General features: G+C 46.2%; 1 protein-coding gene across 1 annotated transcript; it reads left to right on the plus strand.

Annotated features, from left to right (window-relative positions):
* Positions 1–6,608: 6,608 nt before the first annotated feature.
* Positions 6,609–20,881, plus strand: LOC136579751 (HAUS augmin-like complex subunit 3). The gene is made up of 5 exons (XM_066579811.1): positions 6,609–6,726; positions 6,807–7,697; positions 8,666–9,093; positions 17,403–17,619; positions 20,565–20,881. The coding sequence occupies exons 1-5, from the start codon at positions 6,712–6,714 to the stop codon at positions 20,778–20,780; spliced, it is 1,767 nt and encodes a 588-aa protein (XP_066435908.1). The 5' UTR covers positions 6,609–6,711; the 3' UTR covers positions 20,781–20,881.
* Positions 20,882–22,810: the final 1,929 nt, after the last annotated feature.

The following is a 22,810-nucleotide window of genomic DNA, read 5'->3' on the forward strand; positions in this document are numbered from 1 at the left end:
CCCATGCCATCGCTAGGCGATGATGCGGGCCCTGCGACCATTCCACGATGTCAACTGCGGAAGGGCCACAGGTAGAACGGCTTCCATTGACTTCAATGGGAGCCATCTGCACGGAATCCGCACAAAAGTAGAACATGCTGCGATTTTTTTTCCACGAGCAGAAATGTCAATTGATTTCCACTCGTGTGCAGGAAGCAGAGGTTCTTCATAGTATGTAACAAACGGTATTTGCTGTGGATTCGCAATGCAGATGCCGACCGCAGATTCCGCAATGCAAATCTGCCCGTCTGCAGGCGGCTTTATACTCGCCTCTCTCTGCTCCCTATAAGTCACCCTCTGGTGGCTCCAGGACCCCCGGGTGACATAATGTTTCCAGGTTGCAGTCAGCCTGTGACGTCCCATAAACCTGCTGCTGCCACCAATGACAGAGCTCAGTGATCATTGCTGAGCTCTGTCAGTGGCTGCAACTATCTGTTTATGTTATGACACAGACTGACAAGTTATGTCACCAGGGAGTCCCGGAGCCACCAACGAAGGACATGTAGGGAGCAGAGAGGTGAATATAAGTTCTTTGCTGTTTGTTGGCCATAAGGGAACCAAACGTTTATCTTGGACAACCTCTTTAAGAGAATTTGGTGGATCTGACGTGACAACAGTGACTCATCTCTCTGCATATTGCAACCAACCTATACATTATGTTATTATAAAGCTGTCAGATAATTGTGTGTTCTCCATTAGTAATGCAGCTTCCTTCTACCTTGGGAACCGAATACTAAAAAAGTGATGGAAAAGGGTGTTTTCTGAGTTGGGTGTAGCAACGTTTGAGTCTCTGAGAAGTCGACAGTATATAATCTGCTGCTGTTAGATTTATTATGCAGAATGAGTCACTATGACGAATATCTGAGGTAAAGCCAGTATACACACAAGCCAGCATGTGAGAATGTGCATTAATAAATATACAAAAATGCAAGATGTATGTACCATGTGTGTTTCACCAACAGCTTCATCTGGGGTGGATAGTGACTCGAAGTAAAAGCTATTAGTTGAACCCTATATGATGAATCACTGAAGTACAAATGTACATGGCCACTCCACAGCCCAAAAATGTGCCTTTTGCAGCGGTGTGCACGGTAAGCAAATGAATTGTAGCTGGTCCAATGTGTGCTTCAACTTGTCCGAGCTCTCTGTCCGATCATCAGCTCAAAATACGCCCCATAGCTCTTGTTTGATATCTCCAGCTCTCTTGAACTGGAGGCGCCATAAGTTGCACACACTGCGCATGCGTAATACTTCCACAATCACCGCATGTGATATCAGGAAGCCTGTTGAAATCTGGAATTGGCACATGCGCTTAGATGTTCTGTGCTGTGGCCATTGAGCTGGATGACATCATGCGCATGCACCGATCCTCAAAGTGTGGCGCATGCGCAGTGTGTGATATGCATGACGTCTCCAGCTCAAGTTAGCCGGAGATGTCAATCAAGTGCCAAGGGTGTGTTTTGAGCTGATGGAGGGGAAGAGAGCCCGAACCAGCCCTCCAACTGAAACAGGCATTGGACCAGCTGAAAATAATCTACATACCACATGCTATGTGAAAACGTCAATTCCAGTGCCATGAAATAAGTGAATCAGAAAATCTTACTGGTATTGATATTAATGAGAAATACATTGATAAATGAATCCCTATAATCTGTACACATATTGACTCCCAATCGTCATTATTATGTTGCGCCAAGTATTTTACACTTTTCAAACAGTATAAGCAGTCGTGACGTCAAATTGGCCTCTTCCAACTTTACAGCATATGGAATAGTCATCTCTTGGCTATATGTATCAGGCTGCTTTCACACGGGCAAGAAAATCACACAATTTTCTCGTGATGCGACAGTGCTACAAATCGCATGTATGTGACGCGCATGCTCTCCAATGGGTTCCTTCACATGAGCGATGCTTTGTAGGCTGCAACATTGCAGGAAACAAAATCGTGGCATGCTCCATACAGCCGTGATTTACGATATTTTGTAACCCATGTTTCCCTATGGAGCCTTCTGTTCTGTTGCATCACATGAAAACGTGTTTTTTGTGTGGTACGATGTAACTTTTACAATTGGAAATCCTACTGTTTGTTCCTAAAATAAATCCTAGGTGCATGAAACACACAAAAAAAGCAATACAACACCTAAGAGGCGCTGTCTGCTCCACCCCACTTCTCCTCTGCAGCTCCGGCTGTGAATTGGTTCATCAAGCGCTGCAGTGATTGGCTGAGCTGTGGCACTAGAGAACCAATCATAGGCAGCGCTTCCTGGGGGTGGAGTTTTGGAAACCCGTGACTTCGGAAGCGTTGGCTGTAGGCTACAAACAAGTGCCGGAGCTGCAGAGGAGACGTGCGCCAGAGAAGAAAATGCCTGTTAGGTGTATTGTTTTGGGGCTTTTTTTCAGGCAGCTAGGGCTTATTTTCAGGGAATGGCTTAAATTTCAAGCGCCCCTTCCCAAAAATCCCAACAAAAGAGCACTACAGAGTCACGTGACTTTGTAGCGAAACAAAATCGTGATATAGCACAGAACACAGATGCCATATTCCTGCGATTTTCTTGTGGCAATATCGCTGTTGCCCCTGTGAAAGAAGCCTTAGGCTAGTTTCACATGGGCAATCGCGATTTTGCTGTGAAAAAAACGGGGCAAAATTGTGTCTTTTTTCCAGAATTTTTGACCGGCAGTGCTGCTTTTTCTCGCAAAATCATTGCTGCTGCTCACGATTTTCTTACAAGTTTTTATCAAATGGGAGCTGTGCCTGCAGTTACAAGCACTGGCCACTACACGGAGGCTGGCGCGGAGGTTTCTGCTCCGCTCGCTGAGCTGATCGATCGAGGTCATCAATAGTATTTCCCTGGAAAACCCATTTAAATGCACTTTTCTTGGCTGGTTGTTGTATAGTCTATTGGGCAATGATCACTAGCTGCCCTCTTCTAATATGGCTCCAATATGCTCCAGCAGCCACTGGGCATGTTCATTGCTAATCAACGGGCCCACATGGACCCCTAAGTCCAGACTGAATTCATTAGAGTCCCTGATTGGTCAGTAATGCTCTCTGGCCCAACAAAGGATTACCTTCCATCACCTGGCTATATAACACCTGAGTGGGCCCAGCAGCTCATAGTTTCTTAGTACAGGTAAGTTGTGGAGTAGTGATGGTTTTGAGTAAAAGCTGGTACATGGGGGTTTTTAGATGGTCATGCATCCTTGTTAAGCATTTTTCCCCATTTGGTTTTATGTTCTGCAGGGAACTTGGAAACCCTCTTTTGTGGTGTTTTTGATTTTTCCATAGGCATCTCTATAGGAAGAAACATGTGCAATAAAAAGCTGTGTCATCCCCCCCCCCCCCAAAAAAAAAAGGCTGCAAAAATTGAATTGTATTCTACTGTCATTCTCCTGCTTCTCTATACTGTGGATGGTCTGCATGGCGCGCCATCGGACATGTGCAGTGCAGGGTCTTTTTTTAAAATTTACTTTATTTGTTTACACCATGCTTTTTGCGTGTTATCTGTGGATGGGCTGCGAGTTGGATAGCTTCCATTGACTTGAATGACACCACAGGACCATGCTGTGTTGTGTGTGGGTTTTTTTTTTGTCCTGGGTTGCCATTGCCTACAATTACTATGGTAAGCGATTAAGGCATTGCAGTACAGAAGTACTGCAATGCATCATAACTGTGTGATGACTGTTTTTTGTTTGTACTACGGCTATTTCAGGCGACCGTATATCGGCCTAGGGTGTCTCTCTCTGCAGGGGGGGGGGAGGCTGGAAGAGCCAGAAGCAGTGCACTGAGCTCCCGCCCCCTCTCTGCCTCCTCACTGCCCATCTACACTATTTGCAAGGAGAAGAGGTGGGATGGGGTGGGGGATAAGTTCTGTGAATTAGCCCCGCCCTGTCCTGCTTCTTCTCATTGCAAATAGTGCAGAGGGGCGGAGAGGAGTCAGAGAGGGGGCGGGAGCTCAGAGCACTGCTCCTGGCTCTTCCAGCCTCCTCCCCCTGCAGAGAGAGACGCCGTAAATCGGCCGGTGTGAATACCCGGTCGATATACGGTCATCTGAAATAGCCCTTAGTGTAACTTGTATAACATGTTGTGTAACATTGACTTGTCAAAGACCGCAGATAGCGACCAAAATGTTGTATGTGGATGCAATAAAGAAACCTGTCCTTTTTAGGATGTGCATATAGAACTTTCTTTGGCACCCCAGATGCTGCTCTAGATTTGCAGATATCATAACTGTTAGGCCGCCTGCACACGGGCGGAAATCCCGCGGCGGGATTTTCCGCGGGATTTCCGCCACTGAAAGCCTGCATGGGCGTGCATTACAATACGCACTCCTATGCAGACGCCCGCGTGAAATGTCGCGCGGCAAACAAACCGCGGCATGTCCTATTTCTGTGCGGGGCTCGCAGAGCCTCGCACAGAAACGTCACTCACCCGGCCGCCGGCTCCGGTCTGCGCATGCGCCGGCAGCCGGAACATGAAAGGGCCGGGGCCGTCGGGCGCGGGTGAGTACGCGCTCATCTCTGCAGGCGGTCGGGTCTTAAGGTTAAAGTCCCCCTACAGCTAATTTTTTTTATATTTCTTCTGCATAACAAAAAACCCTATTTGTATAAAAAATATTCCATGTATGTGGTATCATTTTAGCTATAACAACCTGTACAATAAGCTAAAGGCACTATTTATCCTCTACAGCTAAAAAAAAGTTTTGCCTCCCAAAAAAAATCACAAAAGTGAGCGAAAAGGTATCAATAAGTAAACTACAGCTCGTCACACAAAAGAACAAGCCGTCACAGAGCTCCATCCACTGAAAAATAAGTTATGGGACTCTGAATGCAACAATGTGAGGAAGAAAAGAAAATTCAAAAAATGGTTTTAATTCTACAAAAGTGGAAAAACCTAAAAAAACTAATTTGGTATAGTCGTCCTACCAGCCTGCCGGAAAAATATCATGATTAATGCTTTAAAGAGTGTCAGAATTTATATTCTCTCCCTGCTTTAAAAAAAATAAGCTTTACAATACATTATATGTACCCAAAAAAAGATGCCAATAAAAACTACAGTTCGCCACGTAAAAAAACCAGCTCACTTGCCTCAACACTAGTTGCTGCCTAAACACCCATGCAATCAGGTCTTTCTGGCATTTTCCCCAGACAGTGCTGATACCAAATGGGAGTCCTCGAGACACTTCTACTTCCTTCCAAGTAGGCCCATCCCAGAATCTGGCTGAATCTCCATATCTGACCGAGACTTATTAGTTAGGATAGTCAACATGATGTGTCTAAAGGATGTTGGGGCTGTGATATAGATATGAGCAGGGACTGTGACTGGAAGCTGGTGAACCAAAAGTACATCAAGTACCAAGGTCGAAATGGTGTGGGAGGAGAGGGAGACTCCCTTTCCGCCGTTTCCTGACCTAGAAGCAGAGTGGGTGTTGTAAAGTCCTGCGCAGCAGCTGCTGCATAAACGGAAGCGACTCACGGAGAGCCAAGATATGGTGAGTGGTCTTGTACGTTAATGAATCATGACAGCTGGTGTGTGCCACATGGACACTGGGGAGAAAATGAGACAAGCTGCTGTAAGATTAAACTAAACTGAAGTCTGGTGTGGAGTGCCAGTAACGGTTTAGTGCTCCTGTGTGTAGGACCAGAAGCAAGCTAAAGTTCAGTATGTGCAAGTGGAGGAGAGATGACCTGTGAAAGAAAGACTGACTGAGAGAATCGTTGGCTTACTGCTGTCAAACAATAAAGGGGCATGTTGAGAGAGAATGGCAGAGAACTAAGAGACTGTTGACTTGCCAATACCCTCTGGTCAGCCCATTAGAAATATATCCTTTTGGGCAACAAGCCCAGCTGTTGAAACTGCTCTGCAGTGCTAAACCTACATTACCAAGGGTACTGGTAGCTAGAGAATATTGAGAGAACTGTAATTGTCCTGTAAGCAATTAAACTTTTTCAGGATATACTGCGTAAAGGACCGTTGTAAGTTGTTCTGAGTTGGGGGAGCAAGTAGTGAAATGTAGTTTAAATATTCTGTCCTTCTATGGAAAGAAAAGCCAGACTCTATTAACTGGCTTGCAACATTTATGTATTTAACCCTCCTGTGGAGTACTGAAATGTAGCTAATAGCGTTTGTTTAGGAAGTCTTATTTTGCTACACTGTACCACTTCTCTCTCACCGTTACACTATTACACATCCTACTTCCTGTATCTTGTGCTGCAGCAGGGACCATGAGATTCTGTAGCGGCTAAGCAGGAACCTAGTTTTATAATGCCCAGTACCTGCTGAAGAACAGCTTTTTAAAGTCGAAGGGAGGCAGCACTTCATGTCAGTGGTTCTTACAGAAGAAGGGACAAATATGGCAGCTTCCACGGGCGTAAATTCTGTGAAAAATCCCGCCGCTGAATTTCCGCCCGTGTGCAGGGGGCCTAAGAGATAAGTGGTACCACTGAATGTGATGTTTCTGACTATTTCTTTTACCTAGTACAACCTTTCAGAATGTTGGTGTTATCCTTATTGGGATGATTATTGTTTTAGCATGGGTGTAAATTTCTCAAACTAACTAGTTCAAGGGAGGGCAGTCTGTTGATAATTTCTAACTAAATGTAATGTAAAACTTTTTTTTTTTCTTCTCTCAATTCAGGACTCTCTTTTTGGAAAGTTCTGCTTGGAAGAATATAATGGCAAAGCAACCAGTGAGTATTGCACAAAGTATCAGTTTATAATATATAAATGACTCTTCCTCTTGACACAAAATTAATCTTCCTCTTTATAGGTTCCACCACCCTCAAAGGGCCTCTCTCGTCAACGATCCACATGTTTTCTTCTAGAATCTCAACGTGTACAAGGCTCAGATTTTGTAGAGCTGCTTCGTCAGATTGATTACCCAAGCGCCAAAGATCTGAAGGGTGAAGACTTTGATTGGCTCTGTGAAGGCAATGAAGAACAAGAATTCCTTGGATGGCTTTGTGAGATGGTGGATCAACGCAATGTTCTAAGCGATGAACAGCTAGAGGCGTACAATGCCCTTTTAGAATCTGGGCAGCCAATCTTAGAAGCAGATGAGCTTGAAAACCTTTGCAAAGTGTGCGATAAGGGAGACCATGAATTGGAGACGGTAGAGTTGAGGAGTATTGATGAGCTTGAAGCAGAAGTTCAGAGTTTACAAGCTCTTAAAGCGCATAGAATTCAATCCCGCAACAAGTTGGAGTCCTTTGGTTTGACATTACTCCATAACCGTCTTGCCTTGGAGAAATATGAGAAGGAAATGGAAAAATCCTTCAATGACAAGGAGGAGGAACTGTTGACTCTAAACTCCAAGTGCAATTCGACTCTGCAGAGACTTGGAGATCTAATAACAGAACTTGGGCAATATCATTCAACCCAGTCTGTAGGTAAAATATTTCTTTCTTCCCTTGACTTGGACAGGTATACGAGTCTTGAAGATGCATGTTGGGAACAGGTGGAAGAGAATGGCAAAAAAATGTTGCCTGTTAATGAGGAAGATGTGGAAAAACAGAGAAAAGCCCAGGAGGAAATGGAGCGAGAAAGTGAGAGGATACGAAGAGCGTGGGCATCTCAGAGGATGCAGCTGAGCATTGCCTGTGGCACCTTGAATGGCAACAAAGAGGCCCTGGCCTGGCTTAACAGACTTTTTTCAGAGCAGGTAGGAGGCACATGGTCTCAGAATGGGTCAGAAAACTCATGTAGGACTCTTAGCCACTGGCAATACGATTTCCCTGCGATGCAAAAGTGAGTGAAAACACATGATAATGAAACCATTGATTTTTCAATGGTTTTATTCTCATTAGCAATGTTTTCACTGTAAACTAGCATCGCAAAGAAGGTGCGATATCGCCTATTGTTTTCAATGGGACTGCCAGCACCGCTGGCCCCATTGAAATCAATAGAGGAACGCAAAGCAGGCTAGGAATCCCCCAGAGGGGGGAGGCGGAGCTACTGGGGATCTCTGACATATCTTCCCATATTTGGGGAGATGGGAGGCGAGGCTAGTGGGTTTCCCCCGAGGATGGGACTAGAGGGGTTGTCATAGTAATCCCTCTCCAGCCAAGTAAGGGTGCCCCCTCAACTGGCTAGAGGGATTACTATAACCCCCCTAGCCCAACCTCACCAAATATGGGGAGATGTATCAGAGATCCCCTGTAGCTCTGCTCCACCCCCTCTTCCTAGCCAGCTTTGTGATCTTCTCCTACTGATTTCAATGGGGCCAACGCTGTTGCTGCCAGCTCCGTTAAAAACAATGGGCGATATAGCACACTCTTCTTTGCGATGCGAGGCTGCAGTGAAAACATCGCTAATGAGAATGAAATCATTGAAAATCATTGGTTTCATAATCATGTGTTTTCACTCGCATCACAGGGAAGTCGTATCGCCAGTTGGTAAGAACCCTTAGTTGGCCCATTGGAGTCTTAAACTAGTGACTTACCCAAAGTGCATTAACAACTCTCACCCCACATCCTACATATAATGTATGTTTCTACCTGTTGCCTATTAGACCATAGACCTATCACAAATATACATCAGTCTGCAATCAACTACTTCAGATTGTTTTAGGCTGAAACGAAAAATTTACAAATTTTGTTCTCGTGTAAAATTACTTTGTTTTGTTCTCAGGTTTGGGATTCTCCACCTTTGCGAATTACAGAGAGGGAAGTGCAGTGCTTGGAGATGGAGGTAAATACTCTCCAGAAACTGAGACTTCCTGTACTCGTGTGTGAAGCTTCAATTGGAGTGTCGTTGCCTGTACATCTGGGATGGGCACAAGCAGAAAAGCATAGACTATCGCAGCTGGTTCAAAACCAAATTCCAGTTACAGAAGCCGTCCTCGGTCAGTTTTCCCGTCTACAGATGGTAAAGATGTGCCTACAGGGAGAGATGCAAATACACCAATTTGTGGACCAGTCTTTTCAAAGACTAAAAGTAGCAATTGGTTGCCAATCATCTGATCTTGGAAGAAGGATCTTTAGACAGAGAGATCTGCGTTTTTCATCCCAGCGGCTGATACCTCTACGTGTGGACAGCAAAGACCACACAGCAGTCAGGTGAGGCTGTAGATCATCTAATCTCTACTGGATATTGTATCTTTAGTCAAATCTTCTGATAACTCAACTTTGTTAATGCAGTCATAGCCAAGGTTTTCAGACTGGCACAAACTCTGTTTTTCACAAAGTTCACTTAGTGTTTTTTTTTTTTTTCATTTTCTTTTATTAAAGATCTTAGATGTTTCTATGATATACTAAAGTATGACTCTAAACATGAGTTTCCAAACGTTTATTGACAAACATCAAGTTTGGGAAAAGACCCAATATCTACAGTGTTGACTTTGTTGTTTGGTTTTTTTTTCACCCAGCCACTTGGTTATCCCTCTTGCCTTATGGCAAGGTCACCCAACAATTCAGTAGAAAATCTCTTTCTAGCATGATGGAACTCAGTGTCACAAGGTAAAAGTGATAACCAAGTGGTTTGGCAAGCAAAACATTGAAACTTTGGGTTCATGGCCAGGAAATGCCCCAGATCTCAATCCCATTAAAAACCTACAGTCAATCCTCCAAAGCTGGTACACAAACACAGAAATTGTGATAAACTCCAAGCACTGATTGGCTAATGCTGGGTTACCATTAGTCAAGATTTGGCTCAGAAGCTAATATCCAAGAAGCCAGGGTGAATTGTGGAAGTCTATGGTATGGGGGGTAAAGGGTAAACTTAATATGTCTGTCAAGTGGAGTTTAAAAAAAACCAAACTTATGAAATGCATATAATTGTACTTCAGTATACCATAGAAACATCTGACACACAAATCCAAATCCTGAAGCAGCAAACTTTGTAAAAAACCAGAATGTATTACTCAAAACTTTTGGCCATGGCTGTGTAAAATCTTTTTAAAGGATAGGGAGTCGGCAAAGGAGCTTTTCTTACCATTCCCCAGTAGATTCCTGACTAACATGTCAAAAATCTTTGTTTTTCGTGTAGCTTCGGCCTCTGATCGTCCTCTGGTCTTTAGCATTACTTGAGTCCATGCATGGAATTCATTGCGTTAAGGTACCTTTTTTATACAGGATGGCTGTTGAACACAAGTGTCTGACGGCCATTCAACGGAGACTCGCTCCTGTTATTTCCACAGTAGCCATAGTAGTTCCAGTGAATAGCGGTGGAGCGGCCAGGGATTGTCCAAGCCACCCAACTACATTCACAGTCAACGGGAGTCAAGCGCTGAGCGGCTCCTGTTTTATATGACCCGACAGTCTTTTGGTTTTTAGTAGAGATGAGCGAATGTGCTCGGCCACGCCCCTTTTTCGCCCGAATACCGCGATTTTCGAGTACTTCACTACTCGGGTGAAAAATACTCGGGTGCGCCGGGGGGCGGGGAGAGGCGTGGCGGCGTGGGGGGTAGCAGCGGGGAACAGGGGGGAGCCCTCTCTCTCTCTCACTCTCCCCCACTCTCTCCCCCACTCTCTCCCCCACTCTCTCCCCCACTCTCTCCCCCACTCTCTCCCCCACTCTCTCCCCCACTCTCTCCCCCACTCTCTCCCCCACTCTCTCCCCCACTCCCCCGCTGCAACCCCCGCGCCGCCACGGCGACCCCCGAATTTTTTCGCCCGAGTACGGAAGTACTCGAAAATCGCGGTATTCGGGCGAAAAAGGGGCGTGGCCGAGCACGTTCGCTCATCTCTAGTTTTTAGTTCTGCTGAAAACTTATGGACTCCAATAGCAATTTCTCACTAGTGCTGTCGGCAGAGACATGTATATGGGATGATTATCCCTCGAATTCACTGCTTCCATTGAGAATTCAGTTGATGGTCGTCTGTGTAAGGTACCTTCTTTTAAGCAGAGCTCTACTCATTAAAAGTAGCATACTGGTTCTCCCTGGCCTGATAACAGGCCACTGGTCAAAATGGTCAGGTCTTGTTTCTCTCATACCTATTCATATTCATGGGATAACCTATGGGCACCACCCTGACTTGTAACACTCTACCAGTAAGATCCTTGTAACTGTATTGTTTGAGCTCAATGTTGTGGTCTGCTGGGGGCAGTCATAAAATGTTTGCTTTTTTTTTCATATAGATTTTTTTTTTCACCTTGCATTGTAATTTGTCTGAAATTTCCTATTGTGTAAAGTTGCATTTTCCTCTGGCTCCAAACTGCCTGGTCTTGGTCCCATGAGAATGGACCATAGCCTCTACACTGAGGTATGAAAAAAGGCTTCAGTGTTCTGTTAATGACTCTCAGTAAGCTCTGCTGCTCCTTTGTTCCTTTTCAGGGTGTTTGCTATTTTAATGTTCTAAAGTATTTCCTTAGGGCTCATGTCCACGGGCAAAATGTGATTTAAAATCCGCAGCGGATCTCCCGCGTGCGGATCCGCACCCCATAGGGATGCATTGACCACCCGCGGGTAGATAAATACCCGCGGATCGTCAATAAAAGGCATTTAAAAAAAAATGGAGCATGAAAAAATCTGGACCATGCTCCATTGTCATGCGGGTCTCCCGCGGGGACGGCTCCCGCGGGCTTCTATTGAAGCCTATGGAAGCCGTCCGGATCCGCGGGAGACCTAAAATAGGAATTAAAAGCATTTACTCACCCGCAGCGGACCGCGAAGCTCTGCTCTTCCTCACGGCCGCATCTCCCTTGCTTCGGCTCGGCGGATGTGCCCGGCGCATGCGCGCGGCACGTCGACGACGTGCCGGCGACGTGCCGCCGGCGTCAGGAATTCATCCGCCGGCCGAAAATGAAGATCCGGCCGTGAGGAACAGCTGACCTTCGCCGCCCGCTACGGAAAGGTAAATGCTTTTAAATTGCTATTTTCAGCGCTCATGTCCGCGGGGCAGGAGGGACCCGCTGCAGATTCTCCATGTAGAATCTGCAGCGGATCTGATTTTCCCCGTGGACATGAGGCCTTAGTGTTCCAGCATTTTTTGGATTCCTATGAAGTGCAGATTTTGGCTGGATTGATTCAGAAAAGGACGACTCATTATCCATATTTGTGTGACACAACTAGACATTATCCCTGAATTTCACTTCTGCAAATTCGGCCTCCAATACCAGATCTACGCTGACCACACCCAACTATACCCCTCTTCCCTTGAGATCCCTGAATCATTCCTCCAAAATATCACCGACTGTCTGTGTGCTGTCTCTAATACTATGTCCTTCCTTTTTCTCAAACTTAACCTCTCTAAAATGGACTTTCGCGTCTCTTTCAGTTTCCAATTGACCTCCCCTTAACCTCTCCATTTCAGTATCTGGCACCATCATAACCCCCATACAGCATGCCCACTGCCTTGGGGGGTCACACTGGACTATCTCCTTAACACCCTTCCAACACACACACACACTCTCTCTGGCCCGAGCATGCCACCTGCACCTCAGAAATATTGCTAAAATCTAGCTGTTCCTCACCACGAACACGCTAAAGACACTCGTTTTTGCCCTCATCCACTCCCAACTCGACTACTTCAACTTACTATTCATTGGGCTTCCCCGTAAAATCACAGGTAGGGTGCGACAAGGGCTGAGATACAGCAATGTGAATGGAGGCAAAGTACACAGCTTGTAATAAATCTAGTATTTTTATAAACTGCAAGAAATTCAGTTTAGAAGTTAACGAAGGCAATGTAACTGGAAATTTAACACATAACCCATAAATGGTGCAAATAACCCCCTTCTTGGCGAAGGCACTATTATGATCTGGTAAGAGCACCCTCTCCCCTTACTGTTCAGATAGATGCAGTAGTATTGTACTGAATACTGCTAGTAGCGTGATGCTTGTGTAGGAATAAAGTTCTGGAAAGCCACCACGTGTGTCCACCGATGATCAGAATGCTAGCACAGTCGTACTTACAGTTGGGGGTACCCCTTTCTCATCTCACAAGTGTAATGTCCTCACTGGAAGTTCCCAAAATGATCAGGCAGTGAATTCTGAAGTTAGCACTTTCTTCAACACTTAGTCTAGTGCAGATAGGTGCCTCTGCTGCTTCACAGTAAATGCCGGGTTAAGCTTTTTTTTCCCTTACAGATCTTAGCACAGTCCAGCACTCCGTATCAGAATCTCCGAATCTCCAGTCTTTATATCCCTTGTCAGGCTTGTCTAGCTTTCCAAGTGTGGTGATATGGTCACTTGTTCCTCATGGGGAGTTTCTATCTCTACGGCCCAAGCTCAGCACAGCACTCCAGAACACCACTCCAAAACTTCTTAAAACAGTAGAAAAACATGCCAAACAAAATGTCCCCTGAGCATGCTCAGTCCACTCTCTAGGAAGGCTGGGAATTAGTTTATAGTACATCAGGGAACTATGCATATAGTTCAGGTTTTCTTGTATCTCAAGCTACTAGTAAGGTGAGTCCCTTACACCTGCACCAGACTCTCACCTCTATAAACCATACTAAATGTGTCAGCTAGGCTCCTTTTTCTATCCAGCCGTTTGACACCTTTGCACTATGCCAGTCATTGCACTGGCTGCCCATCCACCGTAGAACTAAACTTAAACTCCTCACCCACAAAGCTCTCCATAGCACTGCGCTACTTTACATCACTTCTCTCTCCTGTCCGTACACCACCACGCCCGCACACGCCGATCGGCCCGCACACTCAGACTAAACACCCCTCTAATATGAAACTTGCATGCTCACCTCCCAGGACATCACCAGAACAGCACTCATCCTCTGGAACGTTCGGTATTAGTGTAGCTTGACACCACCGGAAGCTAGGGGTTTGACAGGAGAAACGCCCCTGTCACACCCCCCCCCCCCCCCAGCTCCCGATTGGCGGAATACTTAAAGGTCCTAGAAGCTGCTGCAGTGGATGAGGAGCAGAACCGGACTGTCATGTATGTGAGCCACAGACCCTGCTTTCCCTGTGGCTGTGCTGCAGCGCTGTTATCTATAAGCTTGTTCATGGATGAGGGGTAGAAGTGGAGTGCCATGTGAGTCAGCCGCGATTGTCCTGCGTCACACTGCGATCCCTCTTGTGCTCTTGAAGTGTGCAGCCGCCTGTCACGGTCTCTGTGGCCCCCGTGCTGTTGCCTCCCTGCTGGTGGGCGCTAGCTAAAAGTGATATTGGGAGGATGGTGGCCAGCTTCTGCTGTGCCGCCAGGAGGGGCTGGCCACCGCTGCTGCTTTCAGGGAGCCCAGCTCCCTGTGTGTTATCCGCGATGTGCTCCGGCGCCTACACACCGAGTGTCCCACGCTGCACTGGGATCCCTCCTGTACTCCAGCACTCTGCCTCCGCGGCTCTGTCTCTCTGCACCGGGCACTGTTGCCTCCCTGCTGCTGGCGGCTAGCTTACACTGACATCGGGAGTAGGGTGGCCAGCTTGTGGCCTGCCACGGGGAAGGGCTGCCGCAGTATTACTTTCTAAAACTTCTTTAGTGGCCTGCCGGGTCCTGCCTCCATACCACCTGTGCAGCCAATCACCTTCAGGGGTCGTCACCTCCTATCGATCTTGACTCCACCAGTACTTGCTGGTTGCATCAAGATACTAATACCGGAACCCTCTACCCCCCCCCCCCCCCTCCAAGGCATCCAGACAACTTCCGATGCACGAAATTTCAGATGCGTCTTAAAAACTCACCTCTTCAGGGAGGCATACCACACCCTCCACCCCTGCACCTCCTTACCACCCCCACCCCATTTGCTTCCTAATAACTGATTTTCTACATGTAATTTCCGTACTGCCGCTGTTCCCCCGTGCCTCATCTGCCCTCCCTGTACCTCCTGTATCACCCCCACATTGTTTCAAACTGATTGTATAGCGCATGTTGTATTGTCTGTGTTCTCCCATGCGTGAAAGCGCTGCAGAATAAGTTGGCGCTATACAAATAAAGATTATTTCTTCCAGAATTCAAATTGCACCACATTAAAGGGAATGTGTCCTAATGAACATGCTGTCCAAACTGCAAGCGGGAAGCGCTGAGCAGATTGATATTTAGTTTTATGGGAAATCATTCAGTATTGCTTGCACTTCATTTAGGTCTGCTCATTCTGAGTTGAATAATCAGGCACTTTTACGCCACGGAAATACGCCCCTGTGCACTGATGCATTATAAGCCAATGCATCAGAGGGGCAGCGTATATCGGCTGGGCGTGAAAACCGTCTTGATGTACGCCCGTGTGAATAAGCTGTATCCCAGTGAACAATTGTGAGAATATCCCCTGAAAGGGAACCTGCCACCAGGAATTAAACACCTAAACCACTGTAACATACATGTGTAGAGCATATTGAGAATGGGGTGCTCCTTCCTTCAGGTTTGAGGCACTCACCCATAGGTCTCCAGACACGAACACTGCCGACTGTGCCAAAACGAAACCTCGCTTTATCACCGAAGACAACCTGATTCAACTCCGTAGCCGTACAGTTTTGTCATTCATGACACCACCGTAATTAGTAGACATGGGTGTCCATCAGAGGCTATACACATAATGGGGGGGCCATCGGACCAAATGTCCTTCAGCCAAGTGCCTGGAAATGGTTCTGATAGACACAGGGGGGCCTGTAATGATGGCGCCACCTGTGTCTGGATAGCGGAAACCTAAATGGCTGGAGCTGCTTGTGCTTGTCGGAGGATCAGACTATCCTCTCGACTGATGGTCTGTCAAGGGTGTCTTGAGCCCGGTCGCAGTGTGTGCATCCAGAATGGCCCACAAGGCTCTCATGGCTAACAAGGCGCAGGAGACCTCATTCAAAATTATCTCTCAATGGTATCATGTGCCTGCAACTTTGCAGAGACTGTTGGAAACCAATGATGCAATGTGCTGGCGCTATGGGTGGGGCAACTGATACCATTTGGTTGGGCTACTAAGCCCTAAGTAGACTTTAATCCCAGGTTCTTGTGTTGACAGAAGAAATAACAGGAATCGATATCGAATACATCTGAAGCTATTTTAGTGGCCCCGAGTAAGTGCGAACCCTCCATAATGTTGTGTCTTGCGCCCTTGTCTTGGAAGTGTCTTATGTGTAGTATGCATTTGGATGATGTGTATTGCACCTCTGCAGGATTGAGTGGGTTATGTCTGGAAATGTATCATTGTGTAAGTCATGAGACTGTTTCAGTGTGTGCAAGGGTGAGAGTTCTTCTGCCGCCTTGCAAGAGTCGGTCTGTAGAGAGACTAGAGAAGCACTTCTGACAAGTTAGGTTAGCAAGTGAGAAGTTCTGAGTTAGCCACACAGATGGAGATTGGTCCGTGTGAGGAGAGAATGGAGGAAGCCAAGCAATTCCCTTCTACTTGGCCTGGGCCCAGTCAACCCAGGATATGACAGTGCTACCACTAAGCAAGAGAGAAGGACCACTGCTTGGCAAGAGAAGGGCACAAGTAACTTGAGTGTTGACCGGTAGAAAGCGAGTCACTATGAGCGTGATCACACAGATAACTTGGACTGTGGATCGTCCAGAATGGCCTAAGAATCCTTCCTATTGCACAACCTTATCTTGTTGTATTTGTGCCAAGCCGCTATTGTGAATTAGACTTTGATAAAATTACAGTAAACTGATACTACCGACCATTCCCAGTTTCCCTGTGTGTGGACTACCTTATTCTATTGTCAAGATTCACCGCAGAGGATGGAACTGTGGCGTCATGCGTGATATTTGGATTTCAGGTAACCTCTGGTTACTTTTCCCTGTGACCTCCCCCAGCAGTAACTTGGACGGGTCCCGAGCTACTCCCAGGGGAGGAGATGGTAGAGCCCCGTGACAAGGCCTTTATCTACCCAGCTAGCTGCTCGGACGCTGGAATGTTCTATTTGATTCCCACCAGCCTCCTTAAGCTTAAACACTCGCTCGTCAGCTTCTTTCTAAAGGCAGGAAAAAAGTACTCCCAGCCATTGCAAGATTTTAGAGCCCCCCCCCCCCCCTTCCTTATAGGAATTGCTAGCAGAAATCTCTATATCCTCAGTAGCATGGAGGATCTTATAGCAACAACCCCTCCCGTTCAAGATGGATATATCGCCATACGGAGGGCCAGGATGGATTTCTCTCACCTTAGTCCTATAGACAAAGTAAACTACACAGGTAGCCTCTTCTAGGCTGTCTTACTAACTGCCCCTGTGGTCTTGCCTTGTTTCGCTTGTATTGTATCTTGGAAGATTCAATAAACTTTGCCGTGTGTTTGTGGGGGAGGGGGTCTCAGTATGTCCCACCCACATGGTATGAAAGTTTGTGCCTAAATCCCGTTGACAGGTTTTGTTTTAAAGCTGGTAGCTTTGCCATTTATGTCAGAATTGGACTTTGACTGATCGTGTTTCCTAGGTTAACCTTTCTAACTTTAACATTGTCTTCGTATTCTGCAAAGTTATTCCTTTGTGCACTCTTCGCTTTCCTGCTCTATAGCCTTACCTCTCCATCCTCTTACTTCCCAGGCTCTTTGCAATGTTGGAGAAACCATCAAAGAAAAAAGAACTGTTCCCAAAGTATGATGTCCTACAGCACCTGGCAATATCTCTAGTGCAGGAAATTAAGTCACTGAGCGGCATCTGTCATGTGCCACTGCCACAAACTGTAGGTCTAGAGTATGACTGTGAAGCTCTTCGCCAGAGCTTGTGTCGTGGAACACCAACCATCCAGCTGCGAGATCCGGTAGGTATACATGGCTAAAATCTCCGTACAGGGAATATCTGGAAGGTGGGCCAGTTCTTCTAGGAGCAGCACCACTCTTGGCTGTGGGCTTTCTGGTATTAGTTTAGTCCAACTCAATTGAGGAGAGGAAATCTAAATTGGCATGGAATGTGTCTTATTGGACATTAAGTAGAAGTCTTGCAATGAAGAGCTTGTTGCACAAACTAACTGACCTGGGAGGACTGTTGCTGTTACTTGGCCTGTACGGCAGCATCATTAGCAGTTTTTGATCAGTAGATGGCACTATTTCAGCAGTGTGTTGGTTGCTGGTCTGCAAGGTCACATAAATGCTGTTGTACTGTAGAGGTTGCAAAATGCCATTGATCTTCTTGGCTGGAGGTAGGTAGTCCCCTGGTACTTGGCAGACTGTTTTTGTGGAGTGGTTTGCCATTGCCTTCCCCAGGGATTTTTTTTATATATATTATGTATGTTCTTAGGTTACCTTCACACTGGCGAGCGCGATGTAGGGCCATGAATCCCGTCCCCAGATCGCTCTCCCCACCATATGAATTCCCTGAAATTGCGAGGAATTTTCATGTCAAAACTGCCCCGCATCACTTCGGTGATTAAGCAATCCTCCTGCCACGGCTGTCAGGATCACGGAATTCCTTCCATTATTTTCAATGGGAGGCCTCACAATGATGCTGCCGCCGGTCCTGTTGAAAATGGGCATTGCGATGCGAGGGCATGCAGAAAGATAGAAAATGCTGCAATTGTTTTCTGCATCACATCGTGGTGCATGCAAGAAAACCTTACTCATGTGCGTGACTCCATCCAAAATAATGGGATTCAAATTGCAATGGACAAATCTCACATGATTTGCCGTCTGTGTGAAGGCAGCCTTACACTAACTATGTACTGTGGGAACTGGGTAGTCTGAAGATTGCATTGGCCATCTTAGACTGCAGCAAATGGGCATGGAACTGATGGATTGGAAGGACAGCAGACAAGAAAGGCAAGTAACATATCCACCTTGGTACCAGGACAGAATCTTGTCCTGAAACCAGAATGTTGCTTTAAATCCTAATTGGGTTAAAGGTGTTATCGCATTTAAAGACCTTTTATTCCCTAAGCCGCCTGCAGACGGCCAGGTCAGATCCTGCTGCGAGAATTCTCGCAGCAGGACGCGACCTGCCCCCTTGCAGGGACCAGTGCGGTTCTCGCCTTCCCCCGTGGCTCCGGCTCTCTGACGTGCCAGCTGCCGGCCAGCCAGCGCATGCACACAGTGGAGCCGGCGGCCCTGCGAGACCCACACAGAAGTAGAGCGTGCCGCGATTTGTTTGCCGCACGTGATTTCACACGGACAAATCGTGGCCGTCTGCCTAGGATTGCGTTTTATAATGCAATCCTATGGCAGCTTCCACAGGTGGGAATTTCCGCACGTGAGCAGGGGGCCCTATGCAGAGATCAATGTCTGATTGTTGGAAACTCCTGTGACTCCTCAAACTGGCACACTCAAATGTCCCCATGAGAATGCAATGGCAGTGTGCATGCTTGAAATAAAAGTATATGTACAGCTCACCTGTAACCCATCTGTAAATGGATGCACGGATTTTGGGTAGCACCATTTAAAAAATGAGAAATCGCTAAAGGATCCAGCATCCATTAAAAACTTTAGTTTTTTTTTTTTTCTTTAATAAAGCTGAAATCTCAGCAAGAGCAGGTGTCCCATATTCGTCTCGAGCTCTGAGGCCACCTTTGTGCTGCGTTTGTACTGAACGATTATTGTTCAGAAACTCGTTCAAACGAGTGAAACTGAAGATTAATTGTTCAGTTTAAGTGGAAGCCAACGACTGAATTACAAACAAGAATTGTGCGGTTCTCATTCTCACACATACGATCAGAAAATGCAGCTTGAAATCGCAGCGTTTTCGAGCGCATGTCACAGCGTTTGACAGTGCTTTTTATTATGCCCCATCAATGCAATGGGTGACTGAGGTGCGCTTAAAAAGACAGTGCTCAAAAATCTAATGCCATGTTAGAGCGCAGGTCTGCGAGGCCCCATTGATATCAATGGGAGCGTCCTACTGTGACTAAGCGTGGTACTTGGGACGCTGCATTAATTGTAGTAAAAAGCAGCTGGTGTGAACAGCCTTATACTATGACTAATGATCCTTTTTACATAAGCTGAGAATCTCATGACTCATGTATGCCCGAGCTGGTGACGCCATTACCAGCTTGTTCACGCTTGGGCAGGCTGTTAAGACTCCAGGTCTTCATAGAAATGTGAATGAGAATCGTGTAATGATCAGCGTGTAGACTGCCCCATGGGTGAACGATCAGGCACCAATTTTTATGACAGCTGAAACTGGATGAATTGCACAGCACTTTCCTCCTGTCCCGTACAACTGAATGGTGCAGCAGCCAAGTATGTGCTCCATTCCCATGAGGCATTCTGCTATGCCGGTTATTGGGACTGCTGAAGTTTTCAAGTGGTCGGACTTCAGCACTCAGACATTTATTCTCTATGCTGTTGAAGGAGTAAATCTTTAGCAAAACAACCTTAAGGTTCAGAGAAGTGAATGGTGTATTCTCCACTAATGATTCCAAAGAGGGTACTTGGTGAGGATTGGTCCTGAGTTAATAAAAGGTGCAAAAAAAGAGCCTGGTACATCTGGAATGGCCTGACTCTTTTTTTTTTTTTTTAATTTCCTCTTGCATTGGTCATGAGCTGCTGTTTGCATCACTAATACAGTGTATGGATTTTCATTCTTTACCCTTCATGGAGTATAGGAGTACAAATATTGCTCTTCAAAGTTTTGGAGATGTTGTAATTTTAGAAGCAACTAGTTAATGAGAAGTAACTTGAATGTGTTCTGTTCTGAATCCTATATAGGTGATGTCAATTTTGCCTAAACACCTTCTGTTTTAGCATCCATTGAGTATTTTCTCCTTGCCTTCTTTAGAACCTGGCTCGTGCTCTTGAAGCCCTCTTGGCCAGCAGCTCCAAATTCGCCGTCTGGTTTTTGGAATTTTACCGAGACTTGGAGCGCAAGAAGCTGTCCAGTCAGACATCTTATGTGGAATTGGCGAGGCGGCTCTATGTACTCTTCTTCCAGGACCCTTCTCTTATGATCCGTGCAGTGGAGGATCTTGAGCAACGAGTCAAGGATCCTTCTTGAAGCTATGCTATATTTTGTACGAAAATAATAAACTGAACATTTGCATACATTTGAAAGTATCTTTATACCTAATGTTCCAGCAACTACCCTGTGGAGCCACCACTGTAGGCTATTCAGTTTTTCAGAGGGGATTTGAAAGATGGCCTCACAATCTCTGTATTGCTAAATACTTTTATCTTAACCCTAGATCTACAGTTTGCCAAAAAAAGTATGCTCTGGTCTTAGTTGACTGCATTTCTGGGCTGGCTTGGTGACAAGCGATATAGCTGTCACTCAAGCTCTTAACCGCTGTGTAGTAAATCTGTCTTGCCATGCGCAATGTCAATATAAGGTACTTCCTGATCCTTCTGCACAAGGCTGAGCGGCTTTAGCTACTTCAACCATCTTGGCCACAGGCTTCTCCCATTCTTGATGACACAAGCCATGTCATGCTGAGCTCCATCCCTTTCCAGTGATGCATTACTCAGTAAGTCTTCAACATGGCTAGCCTCATCAGTGACTTCTAAAGGAGTTGTCCCACTCCTAGCTGTTGTACTAAAGATGGCGGGCAGCTTCATCCGTTGTACAGTGGCCTGGGTTGACACTGCAAGCAGAGTTCTATTCAAGTGAATGGGACTTGGCGTGCAGTGCCAACGTGGGCCACTGCAACGAATGGAGCTGTTCATCGGTTGCAGTGGCCCAGGTTGGCCCATTCACCTCAATAAAACTTTGCCTGCTGTGTCAACCTGATCCGCATGTGCAATGTACAGAGCTGTCTGCTTCCTGCAATAAAACGGCAAGCAGTGAGACAACCCCATTAAGTAGGAGGAGCCCAGTATATGAAGCTTCCAGTGGCCATCTTGGACCAGTGCACGTGCCACAGCTTAAGCTGAAAAGTGGTGGTAAAGGCTGTTGTGAGGATGCCCCTCCTCCCTGTGGGTGCAGATTATGTCTTTTTGCATGGGCTAAAGAGAGGGACCCAAAACTGCAAGTACAACATGAAAGTGTGGGGCCTAAGTAACTGTTGGAACCTAGGAGAGCAGGTCCATATAAGATCCAAGTGAAATGGGTTGTGTGTAGAATAAAACAGCCTTAGGGAGAGACTTTATACCCGTTAACTTGAACAAAAAAGTGACACTAAAAGTACAATAAATGTGGCAACAACTTATAACCGTATTATATGGGTACGGTGCAAACTGCTTTCTAGTGTTCAACTAACGCGATAACTCCATCCATTCCCCATGAATAGGGTGCCTTTACTACTGTGTACACAATATAGAACCCATCAGTTAATAAAGGCTTTACCTTGGCCAGGCATCTGAAGATGGTGGGGATTGAAGGATCTCAGTCCTGCAGGAACTTCACGTAGCAAATGACTAAATGTACCAATTGAAACATGCAGTCACTGGTCCCTGACCAAATTATTAGCACATTACCTTTTTTGAGGAGGCTGTAGAGTGTTGAAGTTAAAACAGTCAGTTTTATGGATTGAGAGCCTGGGCGGTAGTACTGCCGATTACACACCACCAAAACTTGAATATCCAGCTACTGACTGTCGGTCTCTCTGCTCTCTGGTGTCTCTCCTGGCAACAGTTTTGCATTTTGCAGCCAGTATCTGCAGCGGTTTCTCGAATCATGGACAGACCTACTCTAGCATTTGTTGCAGCATAACTGGGTAGTACCACTCCAGGAACATTAATTGCACCCTCTAGTACATGAAAAGCCAGCTCTCTAGTAGCACTGGGGGACTCACTCCTTACAAGGCTCTCTGCAAAAAAAAAACAAGAAAGTGATAACTCAGACTGTCCCTTTATACATGGTCCATTAGCTAATCAATGGGCAGCTCACGCCTAACCTTGCTGGTGGGGGAGGGAGAAATGGAACGTATTATGTCAGATGCATAGTATACAGTCATCTAGGGTGGGTAAGTATGTGCTGTCATGGTGGGCTTATAGAAAAAGAATTAACAGTAATATTAATTCTAGTTTTACCATACCATCCATCCTGACAGCACACATCAAGGCAATACCAGTTTACAACGGTACCACAGC

Source organism: Eleutherodactylus coqui, chromosome 10 (genome assembly GCF_035609145.1).
Source record: "Eleutherodactylus coqui strain aEleCoq1 chromosome 10, aEleCoq1.hap1, whole genome shotgun sequence".
In the NCBI taxonomy this organism is placed as follows: Eukaryota; Metazoa; Chordata; class Amphibia; order Anura; family Eleutherodactylidae; genus Eleutherodactylus; species Eleutherodactylus coqui.

What these genes read in the sequence shown, in the direction of transcription:
- LOC136579751 (XM_066579811.1), top strand. An exon ending in ACAGACTTTTTTCAGAGCAG is followed by an intron (nt 7,698 to 8,665) that starts GTAGGAGGCACA and finishes TTTTGTTCTCAG; the next exon opens with GTTTGGGATTCTCCACCTTT. An exon ending in AAAGACCACACAGCAGTCAG is followed by an intron (nt 9,094 to 17,402) that starts GTGAGGCTGTAG and finishes CTTACTTCCCAG; the next exon opens with GCTCTTTGCAATGTTGGAGA.